The 19,942-nt window shown below is 36.3% G+C and overlaps 1 protein-coding gene across 7 annotated transcripts in view; it reads left to right on the forward strand.

The window, feature by feature from the left end:
- LOC123683881 (protein PALS1) overlaps window positions 1-19,942 on the forward strand; it is a 74,732-nt gene that overhangs the window by 30,332 nt on the left and 24,458 nt on the right. For all 7 annotated transcript variants that reach the window (XM_045622856.1, XM_045622857.1, XM_045622859.1 and 4 more), the window contains one exon: window positions 19,713-19,935. In XM_045622856.1, the coding sequence (XP_045478812.1) occupies window positions 19,713-19,935 (223 nt within the window). The remainder of the gene's footprint in view (window positions 1-19,712; window positions 19,936-19,942) is intronic.

A 19,942-nucleotide genomic window follows, 5' to 3' on the forward strand; every position in this document is an offset into this window, starting at 1 on the left:
CATATCATTCACGAATATTTGTACTTGAGAAAGTTGTGTGCAAAATGGGTGCCGCGCGAGCTCACAATCGATCAAAAGCATCAACGTGTTAATGATTCTGGGCAGTGTTTGAAGCTGTTAAAGTGCAATAAACCTGAATTTTTGCGTCGATATGTGACAATGGATGAAACATGGCTCCATCATTTCATTCAGGAGTCCAATCGACAGTCAGCTGAGTGGACTGCACACGATGAACCGAATCCAAAGCGAGGAAAACACAACAGTCAGCTGGCAAGGTTATGGCGTCAGTATTTTGGAATGCGCAGGGTATAATATTCATTGATTACCTCCAAAAAGGTCAGACTATCGACAGCGATTATTCAATAGTATTATTGGATCGTTTAAAGAATGAAATCATTTTAAAGCGGCCCCAATTGAAGAAAAAAAGGTACTGTTTCTTCAAGACAATGCACCGTGTCACAAATCATGAAAACAATGTCAAAATTGCATGAATGATCGAATCTATTCCCAATAAAATATTGAATATTTTTCAGAAATTCTCCTTCATTTTTCTTTGGTTTTGGTGTCGCAGTAAAAATGAAACCTGAAGCTTAAAATTGCCATTTTCCATCCAAATGCAAATTTCATCTCCACGGAATCTGTAGTTTTGAAATAACCAGGAAAGCAAATTTTCGAACTTCCAAATTCACATAAAACAAAAACAACCTTACCTCATTAGTCATTTTCATTTTCTAGCAATTTAAAATGAAAAATGTTCTCTTCAAGATCAATGAATCCACCCCTCTTCAACTTGAGGGTTAGACAGAAACCAGACAACTAAGAAAGTCTAAATTTCATAATGCATTCAACCTGGTTAGTTTTAAATCTCCCTTGACATCTTCTGAAGGATTTCGTTGGTACTTTAACCGAGTATTTCTGATTGACTGGTAACTTGACAGGGAGTGGTCAAAATCAAATTCTACCTCCCTCGAAAACGAACAACAATATCGTGTGTTGAGATACTATCGGGTAACAGTTTTTCGAATGGCTAGAGTCAGGGATATTTTAACCTGTTTGAAATAATCTTACAATAAGTTTTGATTCTTCTTGGTACCACTTCAAATATGTCTACAATCTAATAGGCTGATTGAAAAGTCCCCGGTCTTTCATAGTAAAACATATTTTTTGGCAAAATTCGATTTTATTATTCAACATAGTTGCCTACGAGGGCGATACAGCGAATATAGCGATCTTCCAACTTTTCGATACCATTTTTGTAGTACGATTTGTCGTTCGCTTCAAAATAGGCCTCAGTTTCGGCGATTACTTCTGCATTCTTCACTAAATTTTTTTTCAGCGAGCATTCTTTTGAGGTCTGTGAACAGGAAAAAGTCGCTGGGGGTCAGATCTGGCGAATACGGTGGATGCAGAAGCAATTCGAAGCCTAATTCATGTAATTTTGCCATTGTTTTCATTGATTTGAGACACGGCGCATTGTCTTGATGAAACAGCACCTTTTTTCCTCAATTGGGGCCGTTTTTTAAGGATTTCATCCTTTAAACGATCCAATAACGCTATATAATAATCGCTGTTGATGGTCTGGCCTTTTGGAGGTAATCAATAAATATTATACCTTGCGCATTCCAGAATACTGATGCCATAACCTTGCCAGCTGACTGTTGTGTTGTTCCTCGCTTTGGATTCGGTTCATCGTTTGCAGTCCACTCAGCTGACTGTCGATTGGACTCCGGAGTGAAATGATGGAGCCATGTTTCATCCATTGTCACATATCGACGCAAAAATTCAGGTTGATCGCACTTAAACAGCCTCAAACACTGCTCAGAATCATTAACAAGTTGTTGTTTTTGATCGATTGTGAGCTCGCGCGGCACCCATTTTGCACACAGTTTTCTCATGTACAAATATTCGTGAATGATATAACTTCACAACGGTTAAACTTAGCATACCAATCAATCAATAATGGTTGATTTTCCTGGAGCAGACACTCTCCATCAAGCCAAGATTTTGCTTCAACTGTATTTTTTCCTTTCGAAAAGCAATATTTTATCAGCACACTAAATTCTTTTCTTTCCATCTTTTTTCAAATAACAAAAGTAGCTACACTCACAATGCAATATCTCACGAACTAATGGTCGGACTGCTGTCAAATTTTGATACGTATTGTTTGAAGGTTGGTACTAACTAAAAATCATATGGATTTAATACTAGCACCGCCATCTGTGCATCGGACCGGGGACTTTTCGATTGGCCTAATACAATATGACAAATAGTGAGTCGTTTAACTGAATAATTTCGTCCATGAATTCTCAAATTGTTTTCAAAATTCACAAATAAGCACTGATTATGATGAAGCAATTTAAAAATTTCTAAACGTTTTTGTAACGTGTTTCTTTCCATGGTCAAATGGTTTAACCTTTAGAACCCAAATGACATAAGAAATGTCAAAAAAGTACACACGGTGTTGCCGTTATGACCCTCCTATATTATAACGGTTGTAAGGTTCGTGCAAATTTTTTTTGTAAAAATTGATTTCGTATCAAATAATTATATTGAACGACCTCTAGACTTGATGCCAATGTTTTTTCATTTTTTGACGTATGGTCGAAAGCTATAATAATAGATTCCAACGATACGTAATATAGGCTCGCCTGGCCAACTCTGTGTTCCGTTAATAGAAAGATGAACTTGGCCATGAAGACGAAGAATGTAAATATTATGAAAAAAAATTAAGTGCCTAATCACCATATTGGAACACTGTTATCGGAGCTTGGATTGGCGGTTTGGAAGACCAGCATCCATGAAGAGATAGCTTTATCTATATGTGAGTCGAATATTTTTGTGGCGGTTTTCAGTCTAACATATGGAAGCACTTGTGCACTTGACATGGGTTTCTGAACTCAAGTGTCACTGCCCTTATCCAATACTTCAAATAGGGTTTCAGAGTTTTTTTAGAAAAGGCATTTTTATACAGATGAGTGAACGATTTTTATAGATTTTGGTATGCAAGGATCTTGTGATATTGCCGATATTATGTTGGTATTTACATTATTGTCAGGTCTTTCCTTTTTCCGGAATGATAATGAACTTTGTTATTTCAAATGGACCACCCTGTATATTTTTTGCCTTTTGAAATCCTCACGAAATACTGAATGTCTGAAGGATATGACAACAATGTAACGGGTGTTTTTTTTCGAGGTATATAACTTTAAGTTGGCATTACTGTTCGAGATTATTCTCAGTTTGGTTTGGCAATTCATCATGAAGAGACACTCGGCTGAACAACGCTTGCAAATAGTGCAATTTCATTTCGAAAATAATAGTTCTGTGCGGAATACGTATAGCGCACTACGTCCATTTTATTTTGTTTAGCGATGAATCGCACTTCTGGTTGAATGGCTACGTCAACAAACAAAACTGCCGCATTTGGAGTGAAGCTAATCCTCAAGTGTATGTCGAAACACCGTTACATCCAGAAAAACTGACTGTTTGGTGCGCTTTATGGGCTGGTGGAATCATTGGTCCGTACTTATTCAAAAACGATGATGGCCAGAACGTTACAGTCAATGGTGATCGGTATAGAGCCATGATTACTAATTTTTTTCATTCCTGAATTGAACAACCATGATGTCCAGGAGCTGTGGTTCCAACAGGACGGCGCAAAATGTCACACGGCTCGTGCCACAATCGATTTATTGAAAGACACGTTTGGTGACCGCCTAATTTCACGTTTTGGACCTGTGAATTGGCCTCCAAGATCTTGTGATTTAACATCGCGGATGCGGATGAGCCACAAACCCTTGACCATCTGGAAGACAACATTCGCCGTGTTATTGCCGATATACGGCCACAAATGTTGGAAAAAGTCATCGAAAATTGGACGTCCAGATTGGACTACATCCGAGCCAGCCGTGGCGGTCATATGCCAGAAATCATATTTAAAATGTAATGCCACAAGATCATCTTGCGGATAAATAAAATTCATGTCAATCGAATAATCCATCGTTGTTTCATTGCAATTTAAAGTTCTATAGCTCTAAAAAAAAACACCCTTTACTTGCACACCAAAATCTATAAAAATCGTGCAAACCGTTTCCGAGATAAATGAGACTCACTCTGTATATTGCTTCGCGGATTCAAAAAAATTTAAATTTTTTCCGTTTGTTTCCGATTACGTCAGAAATTCTTCAACATTAGCTGTTATCCGTCAATCTATTCACCGAGGAAGAACCTTTGTTGATCCAGCAGGTAGAAAGGTCAATAAGATTCTTCATCTAATAGGCCATGCCCAAATATGATTCCTTTTTTTTTTCCCACATACGTTTCTTCGAATAGGGCCGAAGACATAAATATAGGAGTTTTTGAGGGTGCTTTGGAATCATTCATCTTCTTAGTCATGGGAACCACTTCACAGTCTACGTGTTCCAAGAGTACCTCAGTTACAAATAAGTTCTGGAATTCAATTCAATTTGTAAAGGGTTTTTCAATAGGAATTGTAAAATTTAAGTTGTTTTTAATGGCAACACTGTCTGTTATTTTTGACATTTCTTATGTCATTTGTGTTCATTAGGTTATGTCAATTAATCATGGAAATATACACGCCTCAACAGCCTTTAGAAATTGCAAAATTGTATTATAAAAATCATTGCTCACTTGTGATTTTTGAGAAAAATTTAAGAATAATTCATTATTCAGGTGTGTGAAATTGGATATATGATTTGACTTACTCATGAATATATTCATTTTTGAACTAAAACCACAATATTCAATAAATTGCAATATATTTTACAGGTAATAATAACCCTACACGTGTTGTAGAAGCATACATTAAGAAAATGCAAACTTTTCCATAAAATTAATATGTTCTCGAACTCTGAGTTACGTAAAATGACACATATAATAGACAGGATAATCAATGTTTTGTATTCATATGGGTATTCAATTATAGTAGAATTATACTAGCAATTAGTCGGCTCATCTCAATATTTTCGAGGTAATAATTTTTTTTCTGAATGAATTATAAATTAAAACATTTTCAGTATAGATATTCCTCAACCTTAACATGACGAATATCTACTTACTGATTATTTTATCGAAAAGAAAATCATGGGTATTATCTTCGGATAAACTTCTCTAGGTCAGCTTTCGTTTTCAGAAGATGGAATACTACTAATAACGAAGAACGTCCATTAGAAATTACTGAACCAATTGCAGCACCAATTAATTGAATAACCTGCACGCATTGCAGATTTCAATCCAATTCTTCACAAATATTTCATCTAATTGAGTGAAAATCTGAAGAAGTAATCACGCAGATGTGATTTCAAAATGATGAAAGTTTGTCGCTTGTCCATAATTATAGACAGACCTATAGCATATTATGTAGTTTTGTGGGATCGGACTTCGTTAAAGTGAGGGAGATTTTTATTAATTATTTTTTTCATTCTTCGATGGAATAAAGTTATTTTAAGGGTTCAAAATTAGGAAATTCCATAGGTCTTGCTGAATCCAAAAATCGAACTTTCTTAAATAATATAAAATTATATAGGCTGCTTTGGGTTGCCAATCTTTTAAGATACAGAAACCAATCTAAGAATTCTGAAGGCTAAAAAATGATTTTGTAAAATTGGAGCACTTAATATTTGGACGAATTTTGAGATTTCGAAATTCAAATTTATTCATAATAGATCTTTATGTAACATCTGTAGCGTCTATATATCAATTATCTCTCCATAAAATCTGATGTTTCATTCTGGAAAGAACAATACCTGTTTTGTAATTATAAAATAATTTCGTTGACTTCAACTAACCTTCGGCGCAGAGTCAAAAAACCACATATTTATGTGTGAAAAATTGAACAATGAATTATTATGTATAGCAAAAGATGTTTCCGCTTTTATGTCTCACCTCACCTTCAAGTACTATTGGAGCTCCTTTAATATAAGTTATATTAATATAAAAATGAGAAGTGAATCAAGAACTTTTGCGTGCTTGTGCAAATTTGTATTTTATGTAATTTTATATGAAATTGCTGTTAATTCAGTTCTATGAACACAAAACTGGAACTTCCAGGTCTGCGAAATGATATAAAAACATAGAAGTACTTTGACAAAATGTCATTTATCCGTTTTCGGAACAATTTAGAAAAAGGGGTAGTAGATAGTTATTAATGCAACAAGTGCAATAAACAATTTTTTGCACGAGTTGCATACAACATTTTTTCTACGTTCATGCAAAAAGCAAAAAATGATTTATTGAGGTGCGGCACTAGGTGTAGGAAAATGAAAAGCGCCACTTGAATACTTTATTATTAATATCGATTTGCATAGAAACAGGAACTAATACGTTACGAACAATTTAACTCAAACTTTATTTTTACCCTCAATGTTGAAAGTGAATGAACAATTGATGCAATTTTCAATATGAATATTTCGTAGTGAAGTACTTTTTAAATCCACTTCTTGATTTGTTTCTGCTGTAAACGTACTGGTACTTGGTAACTGTACATCGTTATTTCCTTCAGGCTGAACGTTTATGTTGTTTATTTGTCATGATGACAGCACGTTGAAGTAGAATGACAGATGAGTGCAATAAAAACTTTATTGCACTAGTGCAATAAAAAAGTTCTTTTTCCACTAAATATAGTTCAATAAAGTTTTGCTTTCTGCATGAATGTAGAAAAAGTAAATTAGTTTATTTCCTTCTTCAAGCTACAATAAGAAGTGATAACAATCAAGCTGAGACAAAAGAATAAGAAGAATATTACAATCGCTTCAAAATGTTGAAATATAATAATAAACATATTCAAATATAATACATATAGGTAGATAAATAAATATATACATTATACATTCATCAGAATAATTCAAAACACTAATATCACATTGAAATAAAGCAGTAAACAGACCTCAACTGTTTTAAATTATTCTGATTTGGTATGTATTTATTTATGCTTTTGTATTTATACTGTTTATTATTGTATTTCTATATTTCAACTTGTTTTTATATTTTTGATTGTTTCATTGTTGTCTCTGGTACATATTTTCATAGCGATTGCAATTTTCATTATTCTGACTCAGCTTGACTGCTTTGTGATTGTTCTAATTTCTTTTTGTAGCCTGAAAAAGGAAATAAAATATTCTGAAACGTCAAATGAAAGAATGAGTTGTTTTTGTTCTGGTTCCTTGAGTCGATATAAGGAATTCCTGATTTTTATTCTGGTATGATATTAAATATTTCGACTGGTTATTGTTTTCAAATGTCTCAAAATTCACTTGAATTTCATTGTTTCGTGAATTTTTAATTTTGGGATATACGATGAACTGAAAATATTAAAATAAAAATTGAGCTTTTTCCGTTGAGTACGGAAGAGAAAATAACGGTTTTAAAAAGATTCTCATCGCAGATCGATATATGGCACACCCTTGAATAGGGAAACAAACCACAATTTCCGAGAACCACCGAGATTGAAACGGAAAAAGTGCCATAACATCAATCGGACAAATCTTCTATTCCACTCACGTATTCGCATTTTTTACATTCTTCTAGCCAAATCAAGAAACGACAATCTTTCTGAAAAGGCTCTTCCTCTAGACATGCTCCAACGAATAATTCTCATTGTACAAGGTAGACCTTCTCAGGTGTATATTACCTCCGGAGAGCCAGGAATGCCCCAAGTATTTACCTGGTCGATCGAAAGTAAGGTTAGACTCGCAGAACATTCGCGCGTTCGAGCTACGTCCGCCAAGTTGTCGAAACTTACTTCTTTTGTACCTGACAACGTACACCCACTTGTTCGTTGGCTCACGAGACTCGGAGACCTGCTAGTTCGAAGTGGTACCTCTTTGGTACGGTGGTTGGTCCTTCGAGCTTGGATTTCCAGAAGAATATCAGTGCCAGTGTTGTTAATATGTGTCAATTAACGTCTAGCATGTGATTTTTATACTGGATTGTTTGTTTTTGTGTCATTTTGGATCAGTTGGAATTTTGTGTTTTTTGTACCAAATGAAAATCAAAACGGATATGGGGATTCTCAAATTTTATTGGTGAGACAATTCAAAAAAATGTTTTACATCATATATTTCAAACTCCTTCGAAAGAGATACGAGAAACTTTCAGATTGTCAAAAAGAACGATAGTAATCTTTGTGCTATTGTGAACTTTTTGTAAGAGCTGATCCAAGTTACGTAAAATCTGATTATGACATTCTGATGGTATCGCACAATTCCAATTATTTAAGAAACTGAAATTCCAAGATAATCGTCTCGAGTCGGTTGCAACAAGCAATGATGGAATTCCTCAAAAATTGAACACCGTGAAGGTTGAAAAGGATGAAACATTAAGGAATGCGTGAACAGATTTCATAACCATTGAATATTAGGATTTTTCGCCTGTAATTTTTTGTGTGTTTCGAATATTCGTATTTTCCGGTTCCATTCTTCCATTTATCGTGTTAAAACTGCTACTTGAATCCACATTGAGTTCAAGAAGCAATTTTAGAAAACGGTATAAATCATTCTCGCTAAATGTCATTTCAAAATTCGAATAGTCAAACAGGTGAGATTTTAATGGCTTTATGATGAATATCATCGTTTTCGTTTTGAGAAAGCTACGTTACCGAAGTGTCTACACACTTCAACCTTCATTAGAGATCTCATAAAATTAAGAAATATTATCGTGGATCCAATGCCAGAAATAATTTTGGTGGTAATTTCACTTTAACAAGCTGTTTCGTGTGGAATACGTATAAGTAATATATCAACGAAGACATTCTTAGTTATTTAATCAATTAATTTTGAAATGAATACCTATACCATCAATTATTAAGACATTTCAATGTTCTAATACGTCAATATTCGATATTATTGATTACATTTTTGTTGATTAGTATTAAATTGTTGAATGATGAATGAAACAACTATTTTGAACTAGACTCTGACAACAAAAACACAACATTTGACAACAAGGACATACCTTGTTATTGTTTAATTTCCTACAAGAATCATCCATCAAAAACCAAAACAATTATGTGTTGATAAAGCTAAAGTACTACTTACTATCACAAGATCAACTGAATAATTTAATACAAATAAATATAATAACAAAATCAGAGCCAATATTTCTTACAAAAACAGATTTTAGAAACATCCCCAGGTATTCTGTTATAGGTAAATGAAATTCTATCATGTGAATCATATAAACTAATTACAGTTTGAAGTAATTTGAAATCTGCCATATAATTTTTTCAATTCAATCTGACAAGAGTCAAGAATTCCCATGAGTTCACAACGTATGGAAATGTAACTGTTCAGAAATAAAGTCTTTGTGGTAAATACCGATATGATTATTATATTCAACTCAGATGCTCGAATGGTCTTGAAAAAGAGTTCTCGTGGTTTATCAATGCATACCAAGAATTCGATAATTTATCTATTAATGTATTTTCAATGCCTTTCAGGTTTTGTAGGAATTCGTTGATAAATTCAGAATTTTTAGTATTCAAATGATTCACCTTTTCGGATTTTAATTTTTCCCGAATCGTCATTGATGACTCTGTTATCGAGTTTGAATTTTCTGTCTGTATAAGGCCAATTGAAAAGTACCCTGGTCAGTACCAGGAAAATCAACCATCATTGATTGGTATGCTAAGTTTGCACGTGGTGAAAAGAGCACCGAAGACGGCGAACGCAGTGGACGCCCAAAAGAGGCTGTCACCGACGAAAAAATCGAAAAAGTTCACAAAATAATTTTGAATGATCGTAAAGTGAAGTTGATCGAGATAGCAGACATTGTTAAGATTTCATTTGAACGTGTAGATCTTATCATTCCCGAATATTTGTACATGAGAAAGCTGTGTGCAAAATGGGTGCCGCGCGAGCTCACAATCGATCAAAAGCAACAACGTGTTTATGATCCAGAGCAGTTTTTGAAGCTGTTTAAGTGCAATAAACATGAATTTTTGCGTCGATATGTGACAATGGATGAAACATGGCTCCATGATTTCACTGGAGTCCAATCGACAGTCAGCTGAGTGGACTGCAAGCAATGAACTGAATCCAGCGAAGAAAAACACAACAATCAGCTGGCAAGGTTATGCCATCAGTATTTTGAGATGCGCAAGGTATAATATTCATTTATTACCTCCAAAAGGACCTGAGCATCAACAGCGTTTATTATATAACGTTATTGGATCGTTTAAATGATGAAATCGTTAAAAAACGGCCCTATTTGAAGAAAAAAAAAGGTGCTGGTTCATCAAGACAATGCGCCGTGTCACAAATCAATGAAAACAATGGCAAAATTGAATAAATTGGGCTTCGAATTGCTTCTGCATCCACCGTATTTCCCAGATCTGGCCTACAGCGACTTTTTCCTGTTCTCAGAGCTCAAAAGAATGCTCGCTGGAAAAAAATTTAGCGCCAATGAAGAAGTAATCGCCGAAAATGAGGCCTATTTTGAAGCGAAAGACAAATCGTACTACAAAAATGGCATCGAAAAGTTGGAAGATCGCTATAATCGCTGTATCGTCCTCGAAGGCAACTATGTTGAATAATTAAATCAAATTTCGCCAAAAAAAATGTGTTTAACTATGGCAGACCGGGGACTTTTCAATTGGCCTGTTAATAATCATGTTCATCATCGTGCAAAATTTTGTATCGATAAAACCATTATTTATTTTATGGCATCTGCTTGAATTGAATGAAGCGAATCCCTTCTTCTTCGCGTCTACTATAAAAGATCGAGAGAAATATTTACTATTCTCGAGAGCTAAAGGATGTTAACCTCCGACCACGCTGAAGAATACAAATGTACCTACTTATGATAAGCGGAAACAAAAAAATACAAGTATATACCGCGCCTATTCAAATATGTGTGCTATACCTTACACTCTGGGGCATTTGGAATTCCAAGGACCAACCTCAATATGCATGAAATGACTCACGACCAATGAGTGTGTATGGGCCCACACGTTGAAATCGAAAATGAAATTCAAACAAAGGATCAGTTTTATCCTGAAGATAGGTGTGAAGTGCATTGTTTCAATGAATATTGATTGGCAGATAAAATATTCTATATGTAGGCTGTGCAGTCTGAGAGATTTCTCTACTACTTGATCTTTTCATTGAAACGTAAGGAATCGGAGAAATACGATACATAGTGGACAATATTCACTGAAAATTTGATACGAATTCATAACGGTTGTTCAATTCATGTGAAACAAGCTGTTGGGGATTGTGTGGTTTTAAATTCAATTGTAAACTTAAAAACTGCGTTTATTGCTTAAGAGCATACAGCGTTGAAATATATTGAAATTAGGGTAAAATTAAGATGTTAACCCCTAGATTGTTAGCTGCATACTGCCTCTTCGTTCCGTCTTCAGCGTCTTGGTGGTACTTGAAGTTCGGGTCAGGGGTTGAGTATACAGAGTCGGAGTTAGGCGAGAAACAGGGTCGTATTTAGGCGTGAACATGGCCCCCGCCTTGAAAGGGCTGGCTTTCAACATCAACAGGAAGCGGACAAATCTTACTGAAGGCTCTCTTCGTCAGACCTGTTGACGTTCGTATGGTTGCTACTCGGGAGATGCCATCTTTTCCAGGGTGCAAGGATTCGATTCTTCCTAGCTTCCGGACGAGGGGAGGTTGATTGTCATCTTTGAGCATTACAAGGGTTCCAGTTTGCAGGGTTTGTTGGGAGTTTTTCCATTTCACCAGTTGTTGTGTTTCAGAGATGAATTCCTTGCTCCATCTCTCCCAAAAATGTTGGTTCAACTGTTGCAGGCGTTGATAAGAGGACAATCTGCTCATGGAGACATCTCTCAAGTCGACATCTGGGGCGGAGGTTAGCGGTCGCCCGATCGAAAAATGTGCAGGTGTGAGAGGTAAAAGGTCTGAGGGATTGGTGGAAAGAGGTGTGAGTGGACGGGAGTTAACTGTTGCTTCAATTTGCGTTAATAATGAATATAGCTCGTCAAACGTCAAATGAGCCTTTCCCATCACTCTTTTCATGTGATATTTTGTTGATCTTATACCGGCTTCCCAAAGACCGCCAAAATGAGGGGAGTCAGGTGGAATAAATTTCCGTTGAATGCCTTCTGAAGAAAGGGCATATGTTAAATTTGGTTCCTTTAACTTGAGGAAATTTTGGATTTCAGAATTGGCGTCTACGAGCATTTTTCCATTATCGGAATGTATTTTATGAGGTTTTCCTTTGCGTGATATAAATCTGCGAAGTGCTAATACAAAGGCGTCTTTGCTTAAGTCTGAAATCAAGGGTGGTTGCGGTTTTACTCTTTTTAGAGGTGGATCGCCCATTATGGGCTGGACAATCATTGGTTTGTTCCGAAAACACTTCATGCAGTGGCGTACGGTTTTTCTTGAGAAAGAGCGACTAGAGGTTGGCCAGAAAGTTCCGCGAAGTACATAAAGCAATTGTTGAGGACCGGAGTGCAGTAGTTTTCTATGTTCATTTTCGAACAACAGTTTCGTGAAATGATGCTTGTGGCTCAATATTACGGGATGTTTTTTGTCAAACGCATACGTGGATTGTGAAATTCTTCCTCCCACTCTGAGTATTCCGTGTTCGTCAAGAAAGGGATTCAGACTCAAAATTGTACTCTTTGAATTTGTTTTCTGTTTCATTTCCAGATTCTTAACTTCGATGGGAAATGATTCGAGTTGAGCTAATTTTATGAGTTTCGTACACGCTGACTTCAAATCGTTAGGAAACAGTGTGTCGGTTTGTTTTTTATGACCTTTTGAAACGTTGTTCACAAATCTCAAAACATAAGCCATGCATCTTTCGAGTCTGTTGATACTTAAAAATCGTTCGAAAATAATGAGTTGTGTGTTTTGAGCAAAGTGCTCTTTACACAGCTTCCCCTCCTCTGACAGTGGTTTATCGGATAGAATTTCTTCGATTTCCAAAAATCGCGCTGATTGTTTTTGAACATCGGCAGTTCGTGCGAAATTGCATGCGATGCGCTTAGGCCTTGATTTGCTTATGGGTCCTGAAATGACCCAACCGAGACTGGTTTTCTGTAAAATTGGTTGGTTTGAACCTAACGAGATTTGACCAACATTTAACATCGAATAGAAATAATCTGCACCTATTAGCATGTCAATCGTGTTTGGTTCGTGGAAATTTGGATCTGCAAGATTGATATCGTCTGGAATGTTCAAATGAGGATGATCGTATATTTTTGAGTCTGGAATTTTTCCTGTGATTTCAGGAAGAATGTAACAATGAATATTCGTGGAGAATGAATTATTACGAGCGTGAATATCGACAGAGCATTTAGATTTTATATAGGAAACCGCACGATTGAGACCGCAAACTTCAACATTTACCGGAGTAGTCCTTAGTTTTAGACGTTTGCAGACGTCTGCTCTGATGAAGCTTGATTCCGAACCGGAATCTAATAGAATTCGGATATTTTGCCGATTTGATTCATTATCCACGACATGAGCAATTGCTGTGGAGAGGAGTACGCATGAGTTTGACTTGTTCGCTGACAACGCATATGATAACGCATTGTTTGAATTTGTAGACGACGAATTATTGGTATTGACATCGGGCGTTTTTACGTTAACTATATCAGAATGAATTTGTGTATGATGTCTGCCATTGCATTTCTTGCAATTTGAAGATCTGCATTGTTCGCTGAAGTGACCTGGACGTAGACAATTCATACATAATTTCAATTCTTTAATCCGCTCTTTTCTTTTGTTCACAGAAAGTTTCAAGAAGTTTTCGCATGTTTGGCTGTAGTGATTCTTTGCGCAAAAAACACATTTGGGTTTGTTTTCTGCGCCACTGGTATAAAAACCTCTAGTTGTGTTGTGCCTTTGATATTTTATCTCAATATGCCTTTGCGTATGATTCGTTTCTATCGTTTCGAGAAAATCAGCTCTAGATTTGAGGAATTTTTTCAGATCGTCCCAAGTTGGAACATCCTTGTCAGCCCTAAATTTTTCCCACTCGCGTACCGTTGCTGAGTCTAGTTTGGTTTGAATGAGAAAAACTATTAATGTGCTCCAATGACATGTGGGCTGGTTTAGTTGCTCTAGAGCTCGAAGATTTTTCGAAACTGTATCTAAAAGATTACGTATTTTTTCACTCGATTCTTTCGTGATAGTTTCAAAGTGAAAGATAGATTTAATGTGATTGTGTACGAGTAATCGTTTATTATCGTACCGTTCTTGTAAGCTATTCCACGCCACTGCATAATTCGTAGCGGAGAAATCTAATGATTGAATCACCTGTACCGCGCTTCCCTCCAGAGATGCCCGAAGATAATGAAATTTTTGAATTTCATTTATGGCTTGATTTTTCTCTATCAGAGATTCGAATGTATCGCGAAACTCTAACCAATTTTGATAATTTCCATCAAATTTAGGTAGCTCAATAGTTGGAAGCTTGATCGAGTTTGAATAATTATTACTATTATTCTGAATTGAGATAGAACTTGCGTTTTCTTCGGATTCTTTTTTATCTAGAATTGATTTAGCGAACGCCTTTTGCATGTAGTACTTATTTGTGAAAGATTCTCTTTCTGAAAAATTGACTTCCTCATCTTCCGATGAATTCTCAATTAGATTCTGAACTTCCTCAAATTCCTCGAGAACGTTATCAAATTTCAAAAGCCTTTCTGAAATTTGTATGTAATCAATGCTAAGTAATTCTGTTTTTGACTTGATTTCCTTCAAGAAATTCGTGAATATCGTTAGTTTTGATTTAATAGCACCGCGATTTCTTTTAAGAGTTTCTAAATTCATTATGGAATGTGAACGATTATTAGAAATATTGAAAAGAGTAGTGGGATACTTATGGGACGTTGAAGTCAATATCGCTTAAAATCAGCAACAGTATAAGAGAGAAAGAAGGATTTTATTTACCCCTCACGAAGTAGTTCCAGTTGCCCAGCTTGTGTGTATGCCTGGATCTAGAGTTGAATCGCTTCGACGATTGCGGTGATCCACTGCGCCCTTGGATTGGAATGCGTAGGATTGAGTTTCACTGGACGTCTGGATGCTTGAAATCTTCAATGTGTGTCGCCTTTCTGATTTCCCTGAATTCAAATGTGGCTCGCTTTTCTTGATTCACTGGATTCAAATGTGTATCGCTTTTCTGGATTCACTGGATTTGAATGTGGCTCGCTTTTCTGGATTCACTGGATTCAAATGTGTATCGCTTTTCTGGATTCACTGGATTCGAATGTGTATCGCTTTTCTGAATTCACTGGATTCAAATGTGGCTCGAATGGACCATGTTGGGGATTGTGTGGTTTTAAATTCAATTGTAAACTTAAAAACTGCGTTTATTGCTTAAGAGCATACAGCGTTGAAATATATTGAAATTAGGGTAAAATTAAGATGTTAACCCCTAGATTGTTAGCTGCATACTGCCTCTTCGTTCCGTCTTCAGCGTCTTGGTGGTACTTGAAGTTCGGGTCAGGGGTTGAGTATACAGAGTCGGAGTTAGGCGAGAAACAGGGTCGTATTTAGGCGTGAACACAAGCAAAAAATCGAATTTCTATTTCTCACGTTGTATTATTCAACTGATGTTTGAATTTGGATTCACGTTTTATTTGAGACAATTCATAGAATGTTGTCCCTTCAAAGAACCCTAACGGGTGTTTATTTTCGAGGTATATAACTTTAAGTTGGCATTACTGTTCAAGATGGCGACCGATTTAACAGCTGTCAAGTGATTTATTCTCAGTTTGGTTTGGTAATTCATCATGAATAGACTCACACCTGAACAACGCTTGCAAATAGTGCAATTTTATTTCGAAAATAATAGTTCTGTGCGGAATACTTATCGCGCACTACGTCCATTCTATTTTGTTTAGCGATGAAGCGCACTTCTGGTTGAATGGCTACGTCAACAAACAAAACTGCCGCATTTGGAGTGAAGCTAATCCTCAAGTGTATGTCGAAACACCGTTACATCCAGAAAAACTGACTGTTCGGTGCTCTTTATGGGCTGGTGGAATCATTGGTCCGTACTTCTTCAAAAACGATGATGGCCAGAACGTTACAGTCAATGGTGATCGGTATAGAGCCATGATTACTAACTTTTTCATTCCTGAATTGAACAACCATGATGTCCAGGAGGTGTGGTTCCAACAAGACGGCGCAACATGTCACACAGCTCGTGCCACAATCGATTTATTGAAAGACACGTTTGGTGACCGCCTAATTTCACGTTTTGGACCTGTGAATTGGCCTCCAAGATCTTGTGATTTAACACCGCTAGACTACTTTCTGTGGGGCTATGTAAAGTCATTGGTCTATGCGGATAAGCCACAAACCATTGACCATTTGGAAGACAACATTCGCCGTGTTATTGCCGATATACGGCCACATATGTTGGAAAAAGTCATCGAAAGTTGGACGTCCAGATTGGACTACATCCGAGCCAGCCGTGGCGGTCATATGCTAGAAATCATATTTAAAATGTAATGTCACAAGATTATCTTGCGTATAAATACAATTCATGTCAATCGAATAATCCATCGTTGTTTTATTGCAATTTAAAGTTCTATAGCTTTAAAAAAACACCCTTCAGTTGCTTCATTAAATGAATAAACCCCAAATAAATGGATCTGTCAAGAGGGACTCATGTCATGGCTATCCCGTTCACCGGATCTCAATCCGTTAGATTTCTATTAATGGGGACATCTGAAGCAGCTTGTCTATCATGTTGAAATCACATATCATCAACAATTACTTTTTTCAATTCAAGATTCAGCAAACCAAATAAGAAATGACCCAAACATGTGTTCTACATTTATATGGTCATCATATGTCCATCTGATGCCAATAATAGAACATTACATAATAATAGTCCACCTGAATGGAATTAAATCATATAATAAAACCACTTTGAATAAATATAAACCGCATTTTTGAGTGCTTTCGAGCATACAATGAAAAGTTCACGAATCGAAAAATCCACTAGTAAAACAGCCAAGCTTCCTCAACCTTGATATCAGATAAACAATTCTCGCTCAAACTTCCTCGACAAAAAAACGTTCAAACGCAGCATAATAATGATGGTAAATTAAAAGATAATCGCGTGAAGAGCACAATTTGAGGCTGACCTAGAAGATGCATTTCTTGTAGACTAATTAATAACGAGAAATGAAATAACAGGATATGGAAAAGCTGTGTACCTCTTAATGACATCTGTGAATGCTTGTCTTTTTTTAGATTGTTACCGAGTATGCACTTAGCTGAGACGTTTGATTCCGTGCTTAATTTGCTGGACGTAATGAGGAATCTTATAATTTGCATGAAACAATGGTGTATTTTTCGCGTGAGATTTATTTCTTGGGAAGTGTTGTGTGAGATCATTTCTCAATCTGTGGAGAGAATTTCAGAAAGAAATTGATTGAATACAGATAAGTTTTGAGCAAGAGGAACTTAAGACAAACTTGGGATCATTTATTTAGGGCAAACAAACCTAGAAGAAATTAATTATGATTCAGTTTTTATAATGATTGAAATAAAGGGTGTTTTTTTAGAGCTATAGAACATTAAATTGCAATAAAACAAAGATGGATTATTCGATTGACATGCATTTTATTTATCCGCAAGATAATCTTGTGGCATTACATTTTAAATATGATTTCTGGCATATGACCGCCACCGCTGGCTCGGATGTAGTCCAATCTGGACGTCCAATTTTCGATGACTTTTTCCAACATTTGTGGCCGTACATCGGCAATAACACGGCGAATGTTGTCTTCCAAATGGTCAAGGGTTTGTGGCTTATTCGCATAGACCAACGACTTTACATAGCCCCACAGAAAGTAGTCTAGCGGTGTTAAATCACAAGATCTCGGAGGCCAATTCACAGGTTCAAAACGTAAAATTAGGCGGTCACCAAAGGTGTCTTTCAATAAATCAATTGTGGCACGAGCTGTGTGACATGTTGCGCCGTCTTGTTGGAACCACAGTTCCTGGACATCATGGTTTTCAATTCAGGAATGAAAAAGTTAGTAATCATGACTTTATACCGATCACCATTGACTGTAACGTTCTGGCCATCATCGTTTTTGAAGAAGTACGGACCAATGATTCCACCAGCCCATAAAGCGCACCAAACAGTCAGTTTTTCTGGATGGAACGGTGTTTCGACATACACTTGAGGATTAGCTTCACTCCAAATGCGGCAGTTTTGTTTGTTGACGTAGCCTTTCATCCAGAAGTGCGCTTCATCGCTAATGGAAGTAGTGCGCGATACGTATACCGTTATTTTCGAAATAAAATTGCACTATTTGCAAGCGTTGTTCATGCGTGAGTCTATTCCTGATGAATTGCCAAACCAAACTGAGAATAAATCACTTGACAGCTGTTAAATCGGTCACCATCTTGAACAGTAATGCCAACTTAAAGTTATATACCTCGAAAAAAACACCCAATACCTAATGTTTTGATCAATATGAGTCACTAAACGAATCATCAATCATTCAATTCAAACCCAAAAACAATTCGCTGTTTCGTCTAGACAAATTTATCTTTCCGCATTTCTCTCAAATATCAACACCTTAGAAAGGTCTATAATGTAATTTGAGATCAGCTCTAGTAATGTCAAAGTTCTCTTGGACAAGAGTCATCCAATATCCTTTTTCTTGCCGACTGGGTGGCGCCACTGTAAAATGTCAATCTTTTGAATGGAATACTATGGGTCATTTTGAATTATTACAGTTTGGGCCTTGGGTAAACGTGAAGTTTTTGGTTGCCGCCAAAGAATTTCGACCGAAGTGTTAGTCAACCTCCTCTCCTATTGATGTGAATGACGTATCGTCTTATGTTGCAAAAAGCAATAATACGGTTGAAAAATTCTGACATGGCGTCAGAAGTTTCGAATTTTAAATTGTCATTTCCTCAGAGTAATAAATATAGATAGAGGGAGCATATGTCATTTTTAGTAAGCAAATTTTGTCACCAATATGAACTATCAAATTAGACATGAAGCGCGCGGAAATGAAAACATATCAGTGATACGATATTTCACTCAATTCGCGAGTTTCTCCACAAAGAACTCACTTCTTATGTCCCATAGTGAATCAACGTGTCATATTAACTCAAAATATATTGAAATAAATACCTGAATATATCAGAAATTCAGAAAACAAACTTCAAGCGCGCCAAACGACGTGAAACAACCGATGACACTAGGAGAGCAATAGTTGCCAAACCTTGGATTTCAGCAGGTAGATGCAGAAAATAATAAATATTCTGCTTATTTTAAATTCGACAATTAGGAAAAATATTGGATTCCAAATATTCAAATTTGCATATGTGATCGGGAATCACTCTAATAAATATATTTAATTCAATATAGTATACATTCTTAATGATATAGTAAAATTGTGGATTTGAAAATATATCACAACCCGACATCGTAATCTAACCATGTTGGGGACATGTAAAAATTGCGTTTACTCTCTTTATCTATGTTTATTACTGATATACGCAAAATTTCAATCCTGTCACTATCTTGACGCCGTGCCAGCAATCTCGCTACCACAGGTTCGATTCCCAAGAGGTTGAATCCTTTTTTTTACTTGAGAAGTCGTTTTTCAATGAAAAAGCTTCGAATGCGGGATCTTCTATGAGATTCGAAGAAGAAATAGACCATTGTGTAATATTTTCGTTGTTTTCTTGTAAATTATCAAACCGATTCATTTGAGATATTTTTTTCAGGCCACGGAGAAGGTCTGGCAGCAGCATAGTAGTCCTAGACGGAGATTTGGACCCTGTCAAAAAACCTCCGGACGACTTAGATGACAACCTAGATTATAACAGCATGGTAATGATGTTGTCTGGTGATGGACCGCACAGAGAAATGGCGGTCGATGTTCCTGACAGTTTTGTGGCAAGGAACAAGACGCCTCCTAGGTATCCCCCACCCAAACCAGTATTAACAGTAAGTA

This window comes from Harmonia axyridis, chromosome 7, assembly GCF_914767665.1.
Source record: "Harmonia axyridis chromosome 7, icHarAxyr1.1, whole genome shotgun sequence".
Classification (NCBI taxonomy): domain Eukaryota; kingdom Metazoa; phylum Arthropoda; class Insecta; order Coleoptera; family Coccinellidae; genus Harmonia; species Harmonia axyridis.